Genomic DNA, 18,628 nt, shown 5'->3' on the forward strand with positions numbered 1-18,628 from the left:
CTCCTGGAAAGCAAATCCAACGGAAGGAAATCTTATTTCCTTTCACAAAGCCCAAAACAAGTGTGTCCACCCTCAGGAGAGCCAGGAAACAATATCTCTCCGTTCTCAGGACCGAACTCTCTTATCTGTCTCCCTCTTCCAAATCCTGGTGGCAGCTGGTCAAATCTGTTTCTGGTGTTTGTTCCCCCTCCATCCCCTCCCTCACCTCAAACGGCCACACGGCTGACTCCGCACGTGAAAAAGCTGAATGCCTCAACTCTGTGTTTGCCTCTAAATCTTGTGTCCCAAACCCATCCCTCTCTGTACCCACCGTACCCAGTCGTACCCAGCTGCTCCTGGACTCTGTGTCCTTTCCTCCTGACAAGGTGGAACAGTTTCTGTCAACCCTCGACTCTGATTCTGCAACTGGATATGACGGCATCAGCCCACGGGTCCTAAAATCCTGTTCTTCTGCTTTTTCACTCCCTCTCTCTGTTCTCTTCACCCTCTCTTTTGCTCAAGGTCATCTGCCATCTGCTTGGAAATCTGCCAACATCACCGCTTTGCACAAAAAAGGTGCAAAAACAGATCCCAGCAACTACAGACCAATCAGCCTTCTCCCAATTATCAGCAAAGTCATGAAATCCATCATTGCTTCAGATATGAAATCTTTCCTCTTCTCCAATGGCTTGATCTCTGATCATCAATTTGGTATCAGACCTGGTCACTCTACTCTGGACATGCTGCTTCTGCTTTCTCAACAATGGATGGAGGTCCTCAATGCCAAACAGGAAATTAGAGCTGTCTCCCTTGACATATCACGTGCCTTCGATACGGTCTGGCACCCCGCTCTGCTCACCAAACTCTCCTCTTTTGGTATCCTTGGAAATCTCCACGCATGGCTGGCGGACTTCCTCTCTAGTCGTAGTCAACGTGTGGCCCTGAATGGGTTTCTCTCATCTCCTCTTCCTGTCCAGGCTGGAGTTCCCCAAGGCAGTGTTCTGGGCTCTGTGCTTTTTCTGGTCTTCATCAACGATCTCTCTGACTCTCTTGAAAATCCTCTCTATCTCTTTGCTGATGACTCTACTCTCTGTCGCTCCATTCTTCATCCCTCAGATCGGCAGTCTGCAGCCTCCTCACTCTCTGCAGACCTGGACAAAATCACTGACTGGGCAAACAAGTGGAACATGTCTTTCAATCCTGACAAATCTCACACTCTTAAGATGTCTCTCCGAAAAGACCGACTGGACAACCCTCCCATCCACTTTCTGAATAATCCTCTCCAAGAAGTTCTGTCACTCAAGCTTTTGGGTCTCACTATCTGCCATGATCTTTCCTGGGAAAACCACATTTCAAATCTGGCCTCCAAAGCCAGTCGCCGACTGGGCATCCTCCGTCGTGCGAAGTCCTCCCCTGGCACACCTGAGCTCCTCGCCACATACAAGGCTTTCATCCGCAGCTCACTGGAATACTGCTCTCCCCTCTGGGCTGGTGCTCCTGCCTCACACCTAGCTAGTCTTCACACTGTTGAAACCAAAGCGTTCGGAATCATTGGAATCTCCCGCAATGAAGCTAACTCCAAGGGCCTCTCACTCACTCACCACAGGCAGGTTGGTGGTCTTTCTGTCTTCTACCGACTCCTCTCTGGCCTTGCCCCCCCCAGCTCTCTCTGGGCTCTGTCCCGCAAATATTCCTACAGGTCGCACAAGATCTGCCTGCAACCCTCTTATGGTTAAACTGCCAAAATCAAGACTCTCTGCTCACCTTCACTCCTTCATTCCTCTTTTCTCCCGCCTCTGGAACAAACTCCCTCACTCTCTTCAATCCCACTCCACCCTCCAGGTCTTTAAAACAGCTGTTCACCCCCATCGCTTATCTTCCCCCATCCAAAACCTTGATCTTTTATACCCCCGCTAATGTCACCCCAATTCCACTTTTTTGAAATCCCAACTTCTGTCCTCGAAGTCCTTGGTGTCCTTGTGTTTTATACTTCTCCCCCCCCCCCTTCCCACGCCTCCCCCCCCACCCCCCAAGCCCTCTCCCTCCCACACATCTCCCTGCTCTCAAATGTTGTGTTTGTGTGCTTCCCCTTCTCTCCCCATCTTATCTTCCGCTCCCTCTTTTTATATATTTTGTTTGTCTGGTTGATTTGTTTGTGAAGTAAATGTTAGCTCTTTCACGAGCCTCGATTCAGTATACAAAAAAAAAAAAAATCGCATGTATTTGACCAAGCCTGAACCTAGACAACAAGGTGCCAGGCATATTACTTTAGATGTATTACTTTTTGGGACACTTTTACCAGTATATATGTGGGAAATAAAGTCAGTTTTAAAATATCACTCAAGTAGTCAAGTTCTCTTTTTCACTGCAACCCAACTTATTTTACTAATGATCAGAATCATCAACACATCCAAGAAGATATTAGAAGCAGTACGAGAGGTAAGTTTTGTCACTTAAATTGCTCCCCATCGATATCATGGTGCCACCTATTATCTCATTGATTAAGCTTTAAAACTTGAAAGATTTAAGAGAAGTCTCTCCTTTGTAACTATACTCAGATTCAGTGTGTTTATGATGATGCAAAGCGAGCGGTACATGTACATCTACATCCCTTCGACATCATGTCGTTGTTCTACACATCAATCATGTACATCTACATCGACTGTGCCTTGCTGCGATTCGACGAGCGCAGTATGTAACAGCATTGTGGAGTTGGAAGTAGAAAGTATTGATGTGTGTGTGTGTGTGTGTGTGTGTGTGTGTGTGTGTGTGTGTGTGTGTTGGGGTTTTATCCAAGGGGGTTGTGTCAAAGCATGTCCAATGAAAGTGGGGTCGTATCAAAAGCGGGCTGGTATGAAAGTGGGAAGGCGGAGTAAACCGGTCATCACTGCCAGCAGTTGTAAAGTGGCAGTTCTCGTTTTAATTATTTTTGAAAATATATATTTTTGTATTCAAAATCGAGGCTCGTGAAAGAGCGAAAATCTCCGGATCTTTTTGGCCTTTTGGGTCCTTGGAGTCTGTCGAGTCTTTGCAGTCTTCTGGGTCCTTGGGGTCTTCTGTGTCCCTGGGTGTCTTTTAGGTCCTCCTGCTCTTTTCGCACCTCTGGAGGGTGGCTGCTCACCATCATCTCAGGTCATCTCAGGTGAGTTAGCTAGACAAACACCAGGGACAAAACACCACAATGAGTTAAGGTTAAAAACAGTAAAAATTACATAAAAACACAACCAAGATGAAAAGATACAGTGCCTTCAGAAAGTATTCACCCCTTGACTTTTTCACTTTTTGTTGCATTACAGCCTGAATTTAAAATGGATGGAAAAAGGGGGATAGGTTCCCGACTGTTCGTGATTCATCGGGGAAAATCAAAAATCTCGAATATGCCCACAAAAGCTGGGAATGTCGAAGCAAACTGCGAATGGAATTGAAAACTTGTTTCGTGAAAAAACGCAAATGTCGATTGGCATGGTGGGGGATGGTTCATGCGCACAAACAACTGTTTTATGCGTGACAAGTGGAAGATGCTTTTAGAACTGTTATGTGCATGTGGAAGAGTTCACCGGAATCTCAAGACAACTGTGTCCCATTTAACTCGCGTCTAAATGTCGGAATTTGCGAGATTGTTGACAAAGCTTATTCGATCTTGCGCAATCTCTCTGCCTACAAAGCAGTAAACAAAGGATATGTTTTTGATTCCATGAATATTATGAAGGTCTCTCTGTTCTCTGAAAATGTATAAAAGTGAATGCAAATTAAAATTCAGGGTCGTCATTGGTGTTCGGCTGTATGGAGCTGAAACCAATGCGAACCATGGTGCCATGTACAGTCACGTGAAAAAGTAAGTACACCCCATGTAAAGTTTTGACTTTTTCAACATATTTCAACATACAGCTATTTGATCTTAATTTCAACAATATTGACAGATAAAGGTGATATAATATAACAAATATCATGAAACATTAACATTTTGTAGTCCATTGTAGAATTTAAATAAACATAAATGCAAATTTTGCATGTGGAAAAAGTAAGTACACCCTTGGCTCTAAATAGGTGGTATTGTCCCCTTTGGCAGAAACAACCTCAAGTAGGCGTTTCTTATAACTGTCTACCAGTCTCTGACATCGACTGGGAGAAATTTTTGCCTTCTCCTCCATGCAGAATTCTTTCAGCTGTGCGATGTCTGAGGGGTTTCTTGCATGCACAGCTCGTTTCAAATCCCCCCACAACATCTCGATGGGATTTAGATCCGGGCTTTGACTAGGCCGTTCCAGAACCCTCCATTTCTTTCTCTTCAGCCATTCCTTGGTGGATTTACTGGTATGTTTAAGGTCATTGTCATGTTGTAAGGTCCACCTTCGGTTGAGCTTCAACCTTCCGACAGATGGCCTCACATTATCCTCAAGCACCCTCTGGTACAATGAAGAATTCATAGTGGATTATATGATGGTGAGCTGCCCGGGCCCTGATGCAGCAAAGCTGCCCCAAACCATAATATTTCCACCACCATGCTTTACAGTTGGTATCAGCTTCTTGTGGTTAAATGCTGTCTTTGGTTTTCGCCAAACATGTCTTCTGGTACTGTGGCCAAATAGCTCTACCTTCGACTCATCTGTCCAGAGCACATTGTTCCAGAAGTGCTGGTCTTTGCCGAGGTGTTCATTGGCAAACTTTATTCTTGGCCTGATGTTCTTTCTGGACAGCAAAGGTGTCCTGGCATACCTCCCATGTAGATCAAATTTGTGCAGCCTCATTCTAATGGTAGTCTCGTGCACTTTGACATCAACAGTGGCAAGAGCTACCTGTAGGTACCGTGATGACATTCTGGGGTTCTTCGAGACTCTTTCAGCATCTTGCGGTCTGCTCTCGGGCTGAACTTGCTGGGGCGGCCTGGCCTGAACAAGTTGGCAGTTGTTTGGAATCTTCTCCACTTGTAGATGATCTTCCGGACAGTCGAATGAGTGATTTCAAATTGTTTGGAGATCTTTTTAAATCCCTTCCCAGACTCGTAGGCATCTATAACCTTCTTTCTGAAGGCCTCAGAGAGCTCTTTTGATCTAGGCATGGTGACGCCGCACACTTCAACAACAAAGAGCAAACCAAACGAAATGTCTGAGGTTTAAATAAGACAGGTTCCTCCAAGATCCTCTCTAACGATGTTCTAATCATTTGCACCTGAGCTGGTGCACCTGATTCTAATTTTAGGTATTTGAAGTAGTGATAAATGTAGGGGTGTAGTTACTTTTTCCACATGCAAAATTTCCATTTATGTTTATTTAAATTATACAATGGACTACAAAATGTAAATGTTTCATGATATTTGTTATATTATATCACCTTTATCTATCAATATTGTTGAAATGAAGATCAAATAGCTGTATGTTGAAATGTGTTGAAAAAGTCAAAACTTTACATGGGGTGTACTTACTTTTTCACGTGACGGTATATGGTCTTGTATCTGAATAAATGTCTTGTATATCTTGATCCGACTCAAGAAGGGGCTCATTCCGACCCGGGGGGAAATGGGGCAAAAGGGTAGAGCCTTGACATGCACAGCCGGTGGGAAATGGTTTAAGAGTGGTGGACATGATTTTACGCATGGCATGTGGAAGTTGCTTTCAGAAGTGATGTGCGCGAAGCTGGTGGGAAATGTTTTTTCATCAGAGAAAATGTCAACGTTTTTACGAACACTAATGCACATGATTATAGTTTTCATTAAATTCTTGCAAATAAAATTCCAAAAGTTTGGCTTACTCTTTTGCTGTGAGTGTCATGTTACTTTATCGAAAACGAACAGTTTGTGCTTCGATCTTGCTTGATTCCCAAAGCCCGTCATGACCCCGGCAATAGTTGAACGTTTTAACTGTAATGGCTTGAAGGATGATACGGTGTTCTGTATTATCTTACGAATATAAATGTTGAGTTTAAATTGCATCATTTCAAATGTACTGGTATCACAGCCTAGTGTTAGAATTTCATTTTATTTTAGATTCAAAACAAAAGTTCATTTTCACTTACGTTTTATGAACCAGTCTCGCTGATCGGCGCAAGACTTACACCCCATATATTACACATTAATCTTGTGCGGACTAAAGGAATCAGGAGACTTCAAACGAAACAATAGATGGCTAATTAAATAATCACTCACGGTTCCCGATCAAAAATAAATAAAATAATTATGTAACAAACCAAGCAACCCAACTCCCCATGTCATATCGCATCTATAAGCTTCCCCCCCCCCCCTCCCACTCCTCCCCATGCGGAGAATTTGCAATCATCTCTGTGAACCAGACTTTTCCTGAAACAGAAAATACTAATAATATTAACTTGGGATCCCTAACCCGTAGGTGAAAAGGGATAATCAACTTAGTACCAAGTCAGTCCGTGGGTGGGTGGGAAAAAATTTCTGCATCCGCCAAAAACCGCAAATATGCAGGACACAGGGCCGCAAATGTAGAAGCAGGTTGCATTTTATCAACCGCGAATGTCGGGGTCCAACGGTATGTAATTTACATTCATATTGAGTATCCTGAGTTAATACCCTCGTATAAGCACTTTTGGCAGCGATTACAGCTTTGAGTCTTCTTGGGTATGTCTGTAACAGCTTTTCACATCTGGATTTGGGGACTTGCTCCCATTCTTCCTTGCAGATTTGCTCAAGGTCTTTCAAGTTGGATGAGAGCATCGGTGAACAGCAATCTTCAGGTCTTTCCACAGATTCTCAATGGGATTCAAGTCTAGGATTTGGCTGGGCCACTCAAGGACTTTTACGTTCTTGTTCTATGCCTCCTCACAATTCTATCTCAGAGTTCTACGGACAGTTCCTCGAACTTCATGGTGGAGTTCCTGTTCCAACATGCACTGCCAACTCTGGGACCTTGTATAGAAGGTGTGTTTCTTTCGAAATCATGTCTAACCAATTAAATTGGCCACAGCTGGACTCCAATAAAGTTATGGATACATCTCAAGGAAGATCAACGGCAATTGCATGCACATGAGCTCAATTTGGAGTGTCATAGCAAAGGGGTTGAATACTTATTTACTCAAGACATTTCAGCTTTTCATTTTTAATTAATATGTAAAAATTTCGAAAAATAAATTCCACTTTGACATTATGGGGTATTATGTGCAGGTCAATGAGAAAAAAAATCTCAGCTTCAGGCTATAATGCAACGAAATGTGAAAAAAAGTCAAGGGGTGTGAATACTTTGTGAAGGCGCTGTTGATGGCACAACGGATCCGATTTGAAAACTTAGCTTTGATAAACTGGAAAGAGGATCAAAGTCTAGCGCACTCAGACCCAGAACTGGAAGTTTATGTTTATTTTGTCCATTACTTTCCCTGCTGCCCTATTGTCAGTTCATGCTCTCTATCATTTGCTCTTACATGCTCTTCCATTATACATCATTTGCTCTTCCATCTTGCAGAGAAACAATACGAACAGAAGATATTAAAAGAGTGCAAAAGGGCGGCTGCTTACCTTACAAGTTTGTAAAAAGGAATTTTTTGTTTAAACCACGCGTGCTCTGAAATCTTCTGCAAAACAATGTGTTGGAATCAAATATAAACACGATCAGGAAACACCTTCACAAGTGAACAACAGTATTGTGCTCCACAGCAACAGGTCAGCAACCCCAGCATGTGTGAACATACTTGTTCATGCAAATCAAATCGTCGAAAACGGTATCAAACCCTCACCTTCATCGTGAGTCTTTCTTTTGGATTGACCCGAAGCATCCCGGTCAAAAGGGAAGTCAATTGCTTGTCTGCACATGGTGGTGGTTTGTACACGAAGCTATTGCTGACATCTCCCTGTGAAGTAACAAAACAAATGTATTCGTGACAGAATCCAAAAGCATCATCGCACTCAAATACTGTACTCGCATTTACCAAATAAGCATAAGCATCTTCCAAACAATCAATCTCTTATGCAATAACCAAGACTTCACTCTGAACGAATAAAATACATTTTGATTCATGAAATAAAATATGCTTTAAAATACAGAAGTTTTCTTTGTTAACCAAAAAACAAACCCTCTTCACTCAACAATGAATATGAAGTCTATTGGTTTATCTATATATATAAAACACTGTGTGTGTGTGTGTGTGTGTGTGTGTGTGTAATGTTACCGATAGACTCCTAAACGGAGAGGCTCACGTACTTGATATTTGGCACAGACATGGCCATTGAGCCTGGGACGAACATGGCTGACCTAAAAATTTATTTCATAATATGTTTTTACCATATTTTTATCTCAGCGCGAAATATTATGACCGGAATCTGACCGGAAGCAGAGCAGCGCGCTGATTCGCTCAGAGCGATCACGTGATGTTCGTTGCCGCCATTAACTCAGTTACGCGTTCGCACATACTTCAGAGCGATTGCGTTTTTGCCGGGTACTTCTGCATGATTAGCATTTAGCATGATTTAGCATGTTTCACACAGATTTGTTTTCAGCGAGCAGAAGTACCTGGCATTGTACGAATAATATATCGATAGTGCCGTGTAGGGCGGAGTGATGCCGCTGTGGGAGGGACCGAGCAAGGTCGCTGTGGGCGGGACCGAGCGAGGTCGCTGTGGGCGGGCCCGGGCGAGATCGCTGTGGGCGGGGCCGAGCGAGGCAGCTTTGGGCGGGGCCGAGAGAGGTTGCTGTGGGTGGGTCCGAGCAAGGTCTGCGTTAGTGCGTTGCCGACTTGCCGTTGCCTGGTATAAAAAGATGGTGCTTGATGCTCTCTGCGTCAAGATACGGACTTGATGTCCGTATCTTTACAACAGACATTCCAATGATGATGATGATAAATGTAATACCACTCAAGGAAGGCCCACAACTCAAGAGAGTGGAAAAAAACAATAAAATGAACAAAAATACGGGGAAGGAGAAGCAACCACTCAGAAGAATGACAGAAAATCATTTCCCTTAAATGTACCGTGTTCACCAACTAGCACGACGAGATACAGGACACCAAAATAATTTCCCTTACACATATCGTGTCCACCAACCAGCAAGACCATACCACCTACCTCTGGATCAAACTGTATTGCAAATATTCAAACGGTTTTTACATGCTGCCGTCTCCTAGCAACCAATGAAATTTTTCAAAAATATTGTAGCTTCACTTTTCACGGAGTATGAGCGTTCTATATACTGTATTTTCAATTCAGTGCGCCCGACTCGCTGACGCACTTGATTTGTGGCATAGACATGGCCATTGGGCCTTCACGGTGTAATTTGTGCGAGGCTTTTGTCCGAGTGAGCTTGAGTCGAGAGGGCGAATGTACGGGTTGGGAATGTACGGGTCTCCCTTCCCCCGCCCGGCAACGCCGGTACTGGAGGGCGTCACAGGATCGGTGAGTCTCCAAAATCCGCTTCGTGCTGTTGCGAAGATTCAGGACGATGTCGCGATTGTTGTGCTGCTCTCCGACCATGAGAACTGCAACGTCATTGTTGACTGGCCCTCCCCCTCCCCCTCCCCTCCCCCCTCCCACCCCGGCTTAGCGGTTGGGGTGCAGGCTTGGGATCCGAGGATCCTGAGTTTGAATCCTGGTCGATCGCTGAATTAACGCCAGGGGGATTGACTCAGCCTGTCATCCTTCCGAGGTCGGCAAATTGAGTCCCAGCTTGCTGGGATGAATGATCCCGGTGTGTACCCCGATTTAGAATAGGTACACCGTATCCCTTTGCATTGTAAGAGGCGATGTCCGGGTAAGATCGTATATGTCGCCATACGAGGGGTGGAGCTATGCTAATTAGGTAGGGCTGAAGAATAATCCCCAGTGTGCAATTGTCCCTGTGATTTTTTCCCTTTGTTCTTATAAAATTCACTCGGCCAGCCATGCATTCGGCACATTGCCACACTGCCACAGCCAGGTAGCCCCGCCTCCAAACTTTCTCGATGGGCAGTCAAGAATGGTCGTGAGGTCAGGTCCCGAATGAGGATTGGTTGAGGAAGGATGGGGTGATTGAATTGCGCTTGGTGATTGGAGTGAGGGAACGATTCGTCAGAGGGAACGATCGAGAAAGGAGGTAGAAAAGTGAAGGGATCACCATTGTTCTCTCTCTCTCTCTCTCTCGTCCGGAGTTTCGTGGTGGGTGGATGCTGCTGTCTCTGGTTCTTGGGGCTGGCTCGTCTGCGCTTTTTGTGAAGAGAACATTTTCGGAGCTTTGGGGAGCCTTTGACACATTGGAGGAGGGGAGGTTGTTCGACTTGGTGCTCTTCGGGGGAGCTGGGGAACGTGTTGTGCTGGCTGGCCCAGGATTAAGCGCTGAGACATTTGGCTGCCTGTTGCACAGCTCTGTGTGCTCACGTGATTGACCGGCGCCATTGTTCGAGCACTTCGAAGTGCGGTCTTCTCGTCGACTGACTCCACCAAAGTGCTCGTCGAAGCTAGAGCTGAGTGTCGGCCAAAAGGGGGGATTTTATTTTATTTTATTTAATCATTCCCCTGTCTGTTTTCATGTCTGAGTGGAGACGTCTCACATTAGGAAATATTCAATTTACCTCAATGTTCATTTTTATTCTTTGCTTTATTTCATTAAATTCATCTGTGTTGCATTTTTAATTGTTTGTCGTGTTCTGTGTTCATGGTTTCGGATTAAACCCCTGTCACATCCGTCCGTTCAGGTCGGGAACTCGTTATCTCTCCCGCGCGTGCCAAAGAGATAGCACCGCCATATTTTTGGGTATGCGCCTCGTCGTTAAGGCTCGTTTGGTCATACGTCGCCTTGAGGTCTTCACTACAGGATCGACACTACAATATTCACATTCTGTTACCTCCTGCCAAGTTATTTCAAGCTATCCACAGCACTTCCTCCATTCTTTCAACCGATAAGTTACCGAACACTTTCAACAACAAAAAATGTTTTCAAAACAACAATTAGAGCAGTTATGTTCAAAAGGCAACTTTGCATGTTATAATGATGGTCACATGTCTATGTGATAATGATCTTCACACCATCATAAACAATACTCACTTGAAAAAGATCACGTCCATCAAATTTCCATCCAACAAATAATTGTGTGGACAGAATGCCGAGTGCCCACACGTCGGCTGGGGGACCTTCATATGTCTCCATGTTGAAGAACTCTGGTGCCAAGTAACCAAGTGTGCCACGGTCGGGATCAAGCTTTTCACCTGGCGTGCAAATTCTCGCCATGCCAAAGTCAATGACCTTTACGATCCACACATCGTCACAAAGCACGTTGTCAAGCTGAAGAATAAACAGAAATCAATATATATATTAAAAAGGTGAAACCTTTGATGATAAAACATGTTAAAATAAAAATTCAAAGTTTAATGAGAAGGGCACGCAGGAAAATAAAATTCCAGGAAGAGAGAAAAAAAAAAACATCCTCTATAAATATCAGGAGTTTATCTATAATAATAATAATAATAATAATAATAAAAAGCAGTGTGGTGTGTCTGTGTGTGTCTCCTCCATAACTCCAAAACCATGAAACCTAACGGACCCATTCTCTGCATGCGCATTTCTTGAACACCAAGTGTGTGCACGAATGAAAACTGGGTGTTTGCGTGTGTTAAAACACCCTTTTTGAAGACGATTACCGGCCTTGTGTTATTTAAACAAAAACAGGCGTTTATCCTTGGTCAGTCCCCTATCCCTCACAGGGGTCTTGTGCTTTTTCAGCCTGCTCAAAAACGCCTTTCTTTGGAACAGGCCACAACAGTTTCTGCACAATTAAGTGCTCAAAATTTATGTTTTCACTCTCCTCACTCACATCATCGAATGTCTGGTCTTCATATCTACAAATCGTTGTTTACATCACTATTGCAGCTGCTATTGTTTTCAAATTAGGAGCTTCAAATGATTTGATGCATTATATGATGCGATTTTCCACAATGGCCTCTCACGGACGAATTAAAGTACATTGTCAAAGTTCTGGTATTTAAAAAGCAGAGCGGGAAATCGACATAGTATTACATATTACATAAAGGCTCATTTGTTCACCACTGTTACGTCTGGCTGTGTGGCCTATATAGACACTCGCGAAATAACGCCATAAAAGCAAGTACGATGTTTGGAAACTATGGCAATACAGTCGTAAGTGGTGTAATTGTTTTTTTATCACAGCGGATGTCGTTTTTTAAATTAAAATTACAAATGCCTTTTTTATTAAAGATGCAACACCGCCTGCTCCCTCCTCTTGAGTGTATTTTATTTATTTCCTTCCTTTAAAAAGTACATCAATTGACGAACAAAGGCCTGCTTTCCCACCTGCATGCATTGGGAGCTGCGGGCGGTGCCACGTCTGCTAAAAATGTGCTATTTTATTTGCCCTTTTTGTGCAATTTGCTGTCATTCTGTCAATAGTTATATTAATATAACTGATAACTATCGTTATATTAATATAACTTATAACGATAACTACTTATAACTTATAATTATAACTATATTAATGTAACTATCGGGACCTCCGCTTCCGGTTTTGCCGGCGAGGTCGTGTGTTTTTCCAAGCTCTCCACGCTACCAAAGCTAAGAATTTTTGCCATTTGTATTTCTGTCAAAACTGTATTTTTATTTGATGGTGTGAGTGCCTACTGTGTGTTTCTTGTTAGATATCGGTTGAAATCGTGCATACCTGTGTATAATCGTCGGTTGGTTCCTGCTGCATTTTTCAGGCCTGGTTTTCCAGGCCTCGAGGCTTTGTTGTCTCCTCTCGGCGGTCGTTGTGGTCCATTTACTTTTGTTCTCTCACTGTTTTTTCCAGTCTTTTTTCACCCTATACATCTTACCCTTTGCCCGAACATCTTACCCTTTGTTTAAAGGCTTAAATTAAATTTTAAAAAATTGTAATTTCCTTCTTCAGTGTTCGTTCGTTCTTTGACCACGTGTTTCGCCCCACCCGTTTTTTTCTCTCCTTCCTTCATAACTCGATCCTCTCCAGCCGACACCTTTCCCATTCCAGTTCTCACCATACTTCTTCAACTTTATCCTTCTTCCTCTGATCCACTTTCACCTAACCTTCAAAAAAACATATTGACGAAGAATTTAAAAAGTAGACCTCTCCTCCTGTACAAACACATTTGCTTATACACCTGCCTGTTCCTTCGCTCTCTGCTCTTCTGGCTGTCAATCTTCTATTATTCTGCTCCTGCTTCTGAACCTGTGCTGGATTTCCTTAATCCCCCTTAGCAATCCTTCATGCCCTCATTTAGGGAATTTCCCCAGAAAGTTTTCACTGTTTAGTTTTAAAATGTTTAAACTTTCCCGTGAAGTGTTATATTCTGTTGTATTTTATAACACATTTTTCTTCTTCTTCTTTAAAAGGTTGTTTTCGATTTGCTCACCAAATCTCTTCATTTCAAATAAAAATCCAATCTATTACAGTTCTTCCTTCTAACATTCACAAAACTCATCTGCATTCCACCCCTCATCCAACGTTTTCAAACGGATCTCTGATTTGAAAATCACAAGAAACTCATTTTGCAATAAATGTTCGTTTTCCATAAATCGTCCAACACTTTCTAAAATCCAAACTCATCCTTCCCCTCCTAAACTCCCTTCTCACCCATCCCTTTCAAATCTCCCCCCTTGCCCCTCCTCTCCTTAACTACCCCCTCTCTCCTCCCCTCCTAAACTCCTCCCTCACCCCCTCCCCTCCCAAAGCCCCCTCACTCCTCCCCTACTAAATTTACCCCTAACCCCTCCATTTCAAAACTCACCCTTCCCCCCTCCCCTTCAAATCTCCCCACCTCCTTTTTTCTCCAATTCTCCCCTCTCACCCCTCCTCCTCAAAGCGTCCTCTCCGCTTCCTCGCCCTTCCAACTCATACCTCCATCTCCTCCAACCTTCTTCCTCGCTCTGCCTTCCACCCTTCCTCCTGTCCATGGCACACTGAAACTTGTGGTGAGGCAGTTGCCCAGAAACAACTTGCCTTCTCCTCATGGAAGGCAAATCCAACGGAAGGCAATCTCCGTTACTTCCACAAAGCTCAGAACAAGTGTGTGTCTACCCTCAGGAGAGTCAAGAAGCAATATCTCTCCACTCTCAAGACTGAACTCTCAAACCTGTCTCCCTCCTCCAAATCCTGGTGGTGTCTGGTCAAACCCATCGCTCTCTGTACCCACTTACCCAGTCATACCCAGCTGCTCCTGAACTATGTGTCCTTCTCTCCTGACAAGGTGGAGAGTTTCTGTCAATCCCCTTTTTTTTTTCTTTTTTTTTTTTCTTTTCTTTTCTTTTCTTTTTTTTGTATACAAGATCGAGGCTCGTGAAAGAGCGAACATTAATCACACAGAAAGACAAACCGACACATAAAACATATACCATCGGGAGCGGTAGACAAGATGGGGAGAGAGGGGGAAGGACACAAACACAACATTTGAGAGCAGGGACCGAGAGACATGGAGACATCGAGAGATCTGAGAGAGGGCGAGGGCTTTGGGGGGGTGGGGCATGGGAAGGGGGCGGTGGGAGAGGTATAAAACATATGGACACTGCCAGGACTTCCAGGAAAGAAGTTGGAATTTCAAACAAGGTGGATCTGGGGTGAATTAGCGGGGGTAGAAAAGATCAAGGTTTTGGATGGGGGAAGATAAGAGATGGTGGTGAACAGCTGTTTTAAAGACCTGGAGGGAGGAGTGGGATTGAAGGGAGTGAGGGAGTTTGTTCCAGAGGCGGGAGAAAAGAGGAATGAAAGAGTGAAGGTGAGCAGAGAGCCGAGATTTCGGCAGTTTAACCATCAGAGGGTTGCTGGCAGATCTTGTGCGACCTGTAGGAATATTTGGGGGACAGAGCACAGAGAGAGCTGGGGGTGCAAGGCCAGAGAGGAGTCGGTAGAAGACAGAAAGACCACCTACCTGCCTGCGGTGAGTGAGTGAAAGGCCCTCAGAGATAGCTTCATCGCGGGAGATTCCAATAATTCTGAAAGCTTTGGTTTCAACAGCGTGAAGCCGAGCTAGGTGTGAGGCAGGAGCACCGGCCCATAGGGGAGAACAGTATTCCATTGAGCTGCGGATGAAAGCCTTGTATGTGGTGAGGAGCTCAGGTGTGCCGAGGAAGGACTTCGCACGACGGAGGATGCCCAGTCGCGACTGGCTTTGGAGGCCAGCTTGGAAATGTGGTTTTCCCAAGAAAGATCATGGCAGATAGTGAGACCCAAAATCTTGAGCGACAGAACTTCTTGGAGAGGATTGTTGAGAAAGTAGATGGGAGGGTTGTCCAGTCGATCTTTTCGGAGAGACATAGTAAGAGTGTGAGATTTGTCAGGATTGAAAGACATGTTCCACTTGTTTGACCAGTCTGTGATTTTGTCCAGGTCTTCAGAGAGTGAGGAGGCAGCAGACTGCCGATCTGAGGGAAGAGGACTGGAGCGGCAGAGAGTGGAGTCATCAGCAAAGAGATAGAGAGGATTTTCGAGGGAGTCAGAGAGATCATTGATGAAGACCAGAAAAAGCACGGGGCCCAGAACACTGCCTTGGGGAACTCCAGCCTGAACAGGAAGAGGAGATGAGAGAAACCCATTCAGGGCCACACGTTGACGCCGACTAGAGAGGAAGTCCGCCAGCCATGCGTGGAGATTTCCATGGATACCAAAGGAGGAGAGTTTGGTGAGCAGAGCGGGGTGCCAGACCGTGTCAAAGGCACGTGATATGTCGAGGGAGACAGCTCTAATTTCCTGTTTGGCATTGAGGACCTCCATCCATTGTTGAGACAGCAGAAGCAGCATGTCCAGAGTAGAGTGACCTGGTCTGAAACCAAATTGATGATCAGAGATCAAGCCATTGGAGAAGAGGAAAGATTTCATATCCGAAGCAATGATGGATTCCATGACTTTGCTGATAATTGGGAGAAGGCTGATTGGTCTGTAGTTGCTAGGATCTGTTTTTGCACCTTTTTTGTGCAAAGCGGTGATGTTGGCTGATTTCCAAGCAGATGGCAGTTGACCTTGAGCAAAAGAGAGGGTGAAGAGAACAGAGAGAGGGTGAGATAGAGCAGCAGAGCAGGATTTTAGGACCCGTGGGCTGATGCCGTCGGGTCCAGTTGCAGAATCAGAGTCGAGGGTTGACAGAAACTTTTCCACCTTGTCAGGAGGAAAGGACACGGAGTCCAGGAGCAGCAGGGTACGACTGGGTATGGTGGGTACAGAGAGGGATGGGTTTGGGACACAAGATTTAGAGGCAAACACAGAGTTGAGGCATTCAGCTTTTTCACGTGCGGAGTCAGCTGTGAAGCCGTTTGAGGTAAGGGAGGGGATGGAGGGGGAACAAACACCAGAAACGGATTTGACCAGACGCCACCAGGATTTGGAAGAGGGAGACAGATAAGAGAGTTCGGTCTTGAGAACGGAGAGATATTGTTTCCTGGCTCTCCTGAGGGTGGACACACACTTGTTTCGGGCTTTGTGAAAGGAAATGAGATTTCCTTCCGTTGGATTTGCTTTCCAGGAGACGAAGGCAAGTTGTTTCTGGGCAACAGCCTCACCACAAGATTCCGTGTACCATGGACGGGAGGAAGGGTATGACAACTGAAGACGAGATGGGATAAATCTGTGCATGAGAGAGAGCAATTTAGTTTGGAAGAATTCCCAGGATGAGTTGATGTCAGAGGTGGTAGAGATGGGAGACCAGTCCAGATGATTGATGGCTGCTTGAAGACCGTGCCAGTTGGCCTGAGTGAAATGCCAGACTCGTCGACGCTGAGCAGGCTCCCTGAGGATGGTCAGAGAGATGTCCACTTTAACAAGGACATGATCAGATGATCCGATCGGAGCAGAAGAAGAGCAGCAGACATTTTCAGGGAAGTTAGTCATAACCAAGTCCAGAAGAGAAGATGTTCCGTTGACTGAGATCCGGGTCGGGAAATTGACAGATTGTGTCAGTCCCAGTGAGTCGCAGAAGTCCTTTGCTGAGGAGCCATGGCTGGTGAGAGAGGTACCCACACCCAGCCAACTGGCATGATGACAGTTGAAATCACCACATATGAGGAAGAGAGAGTTGGGATGAGTAGATAGAAGTTGGTCCATATCATCAGACAGCGAGATGTAGATGGAGTCATCACTGTTTGGTGGACGGTACAACACACATATGAACAAGAGGTGGGAGCGAAGGGGAAGCCGTAGCCAGAGGTATTCCTGGGGGTGAGGTGGAGAGAGTGCAGTGCAGGGCGAGTGAGGAAGAGAGTTTTTGATAAAGATAGCAACCCCGCCTCCAGGACGAGGCTCAGGTCTATCATACCGGAGGAGGGAGTAGCCCGGGAGAGATACTATGGAATCAGAGACATCATAAAGGAGGAAAGTTTCTGTTAAGCAGATCACGTCTGGTTTGACAGAAGCAACCTGTATGGAGAGATCAGTTAAGTTTGAACGAAGGCCCCGGATGTTTGAGGTCCATACCGTTAATGAAGAGGAAGGGGGAGCATCAGATACAGAACAGGGGGGGAGGAGGGGTAGGGTAAGATGTGGAAGAGGTGGAAGAGGTAGGGAGAGCTGTTGAAGGTGTGTCAGAGATTTCAGAATAGCTCGGAGAAAGGGAAGGATGGGGCGGACAAAAGGTTTGATGGTGATTGGGTGAGCCACAATGAGGTGTTATTTGAGGAGGGGGAAGAGCGAGGCAGAAGGTTGGGGGAGATGGAGGTGAGAGTTTGAAGGGGGAAGAAGCGGGGAGGACGCTTTGAGGAGGGGGAGTGAGAGGGGGGAAATTGAGAAGCAATGAGGGTGGGGAGATTTGAAGGGGAGGGGTGAGGGGGGAGTTTGGGAGGGAAGGGACAAGGGGAGGGATTTGAAAGGGATGGGATATGGGGGAGATTTGGAGGGGAGGGGTGAGGCAGGAGTCTAGGAGGGGAGGGGCGAGGGGCGTCTTGGCGGGGAGGGGTGAGGGGGTAGTTTAGGAGGGAGGGGGCAAGGGGGGAGATTTGAAAGGGATGGGTGATGGGGAAGATTTGGAGGGGAGGGGTGATGGGGAAGATTTGGAGGGGAGGGGTTATGGGGAAGATTTGGAGGGGAGGGGTGAGATTGGATTTTTGAAAGTGTACGATTTATGGGAAACGAACATTTATTGCAAAATGAGTTTCTTGTGACCTTCGAGTTAAAAATACGTTTAAGGACGCTGGATGGAGGATGGAGTGCAGGAGAGTTTAGGGAATGTAGAAAAAAGGCACTATAGGAGATGGATATTTTTTTTGGGATGAATTGATTTAGTGAGCAAGTCGAAAGCAGCCTTTTAAAGAAGAAGAAGAAGAAAAAGGTGTTATAAAATATGACGGAATACATAACTTGAGGGGAAAGTGTAAACATTGAAGGTTAATGAGTGAAAACTATCTGGGGAAATGGGGGAGAAACACGTGGTCGAAGAACGAACGAACGAATAAGAATGAATAAACGAATGAGAACAGAGAAGGGAAATTTTTTTTTTTTTTTTTTTTTTTTTTTTGAGTTGAGATTTACACAAGGAAGTAGGCTATGGGTGAAAAGCCTGGGAATACAGAGAACGAAAGTTATTGGATCACAAACGACGGACCGCTGAGAGAAAAACAAAGCCTCAAGGTTGTACAGTGCACACTGTACAAGGCCTCAAGACACGACACGAATTAACACGATTTTCAATACAGGTATGAAAGATTTGCACCGAAAAATCTTCGTCGGGACACAATATACGTACAACACCATAAATAAATACAGTTTTAACGAAAATACA

The 18,628-nt window shown here is 45.0% G+C and overlaps 2 protein-coding genes across 3 annotated transcripts in view; one reads left to right on the top strand and one right to left on the bottom strand.

Annotated features, from left to right (window-relative positions):
• LOC137438259 (ankyrin repeat and MYND domain-containing protein 2) overlaps nucleotides 1–18,628 on the top strand; it is an 821,307-nt gene that overhangs the window by 697,068 nt on the left and 105,611 nt on the right. The window lies entirely within an intron of this gene.
• On the bottom strand, nucleotides 2,823–11,149 carry LOC137437279 (5'-AMP-activated protein kinase catalytic subunit alpha-1-like). Its single transcript, XM_078766329.1, has 4 exons — nucleotides 10,947–11,149; nucleotides 7,672–7,785; nucleotides 7,454–7,509; nucleotides 2,823–3,130 (listed from the first exon to the last, which is right to left on the bottom strand). Exons 1-4 carry the CDS (start codon nucleotides 11,127–11,129, stop codon nucleotides 3,127–3,129), a joined length of 357 nt encoding a protein of 118 aa, XP_078622455.1. The 5' UTR covers nucleotides 11,130–11,149; the 3' UTR covers nucleotides 2,823–3,126.

Source organism: Myxine glutinosa, chromosome 12 (assembly GCF_964187855.1).
Source record: "Myxine glutinosa chromosome 12, kmMyxGlut1.1, whole genome shotgun sequence".
Classification (NCBI taxonomy): domain Eukaryota; kingdom Metazoa; phylum Chordata; class Myxini; order Myxiniformes; family Myxinidae; genus Myxine; species Myxine glutinosa.

Bases quoted from the DNA above. Each gene is read 5' to 3' on its own strand.
- LOC137437279 (XM_078766329.1), bottom strand. From the start codon at position 11,129: ATGGCGAGAATTTGCACGCCAGGTGAAAAGCTTGATCCCGACCGTGGC. The intron at 7,786-10,946 runs GTGAGTATTGTT...GTTACTTCACAG, and splicing joins ATGGACGTGATCTTTTTCAA to GGAGATGTCAGCAATAGCTT. The intron at 7,510-7,671 runs GTGAGGGTTTGA...ATTGTTTTGCAG, and splicing joins AAGAAAGACTCACGATGAAG to AAGATTTCAGAGCACGCGTG.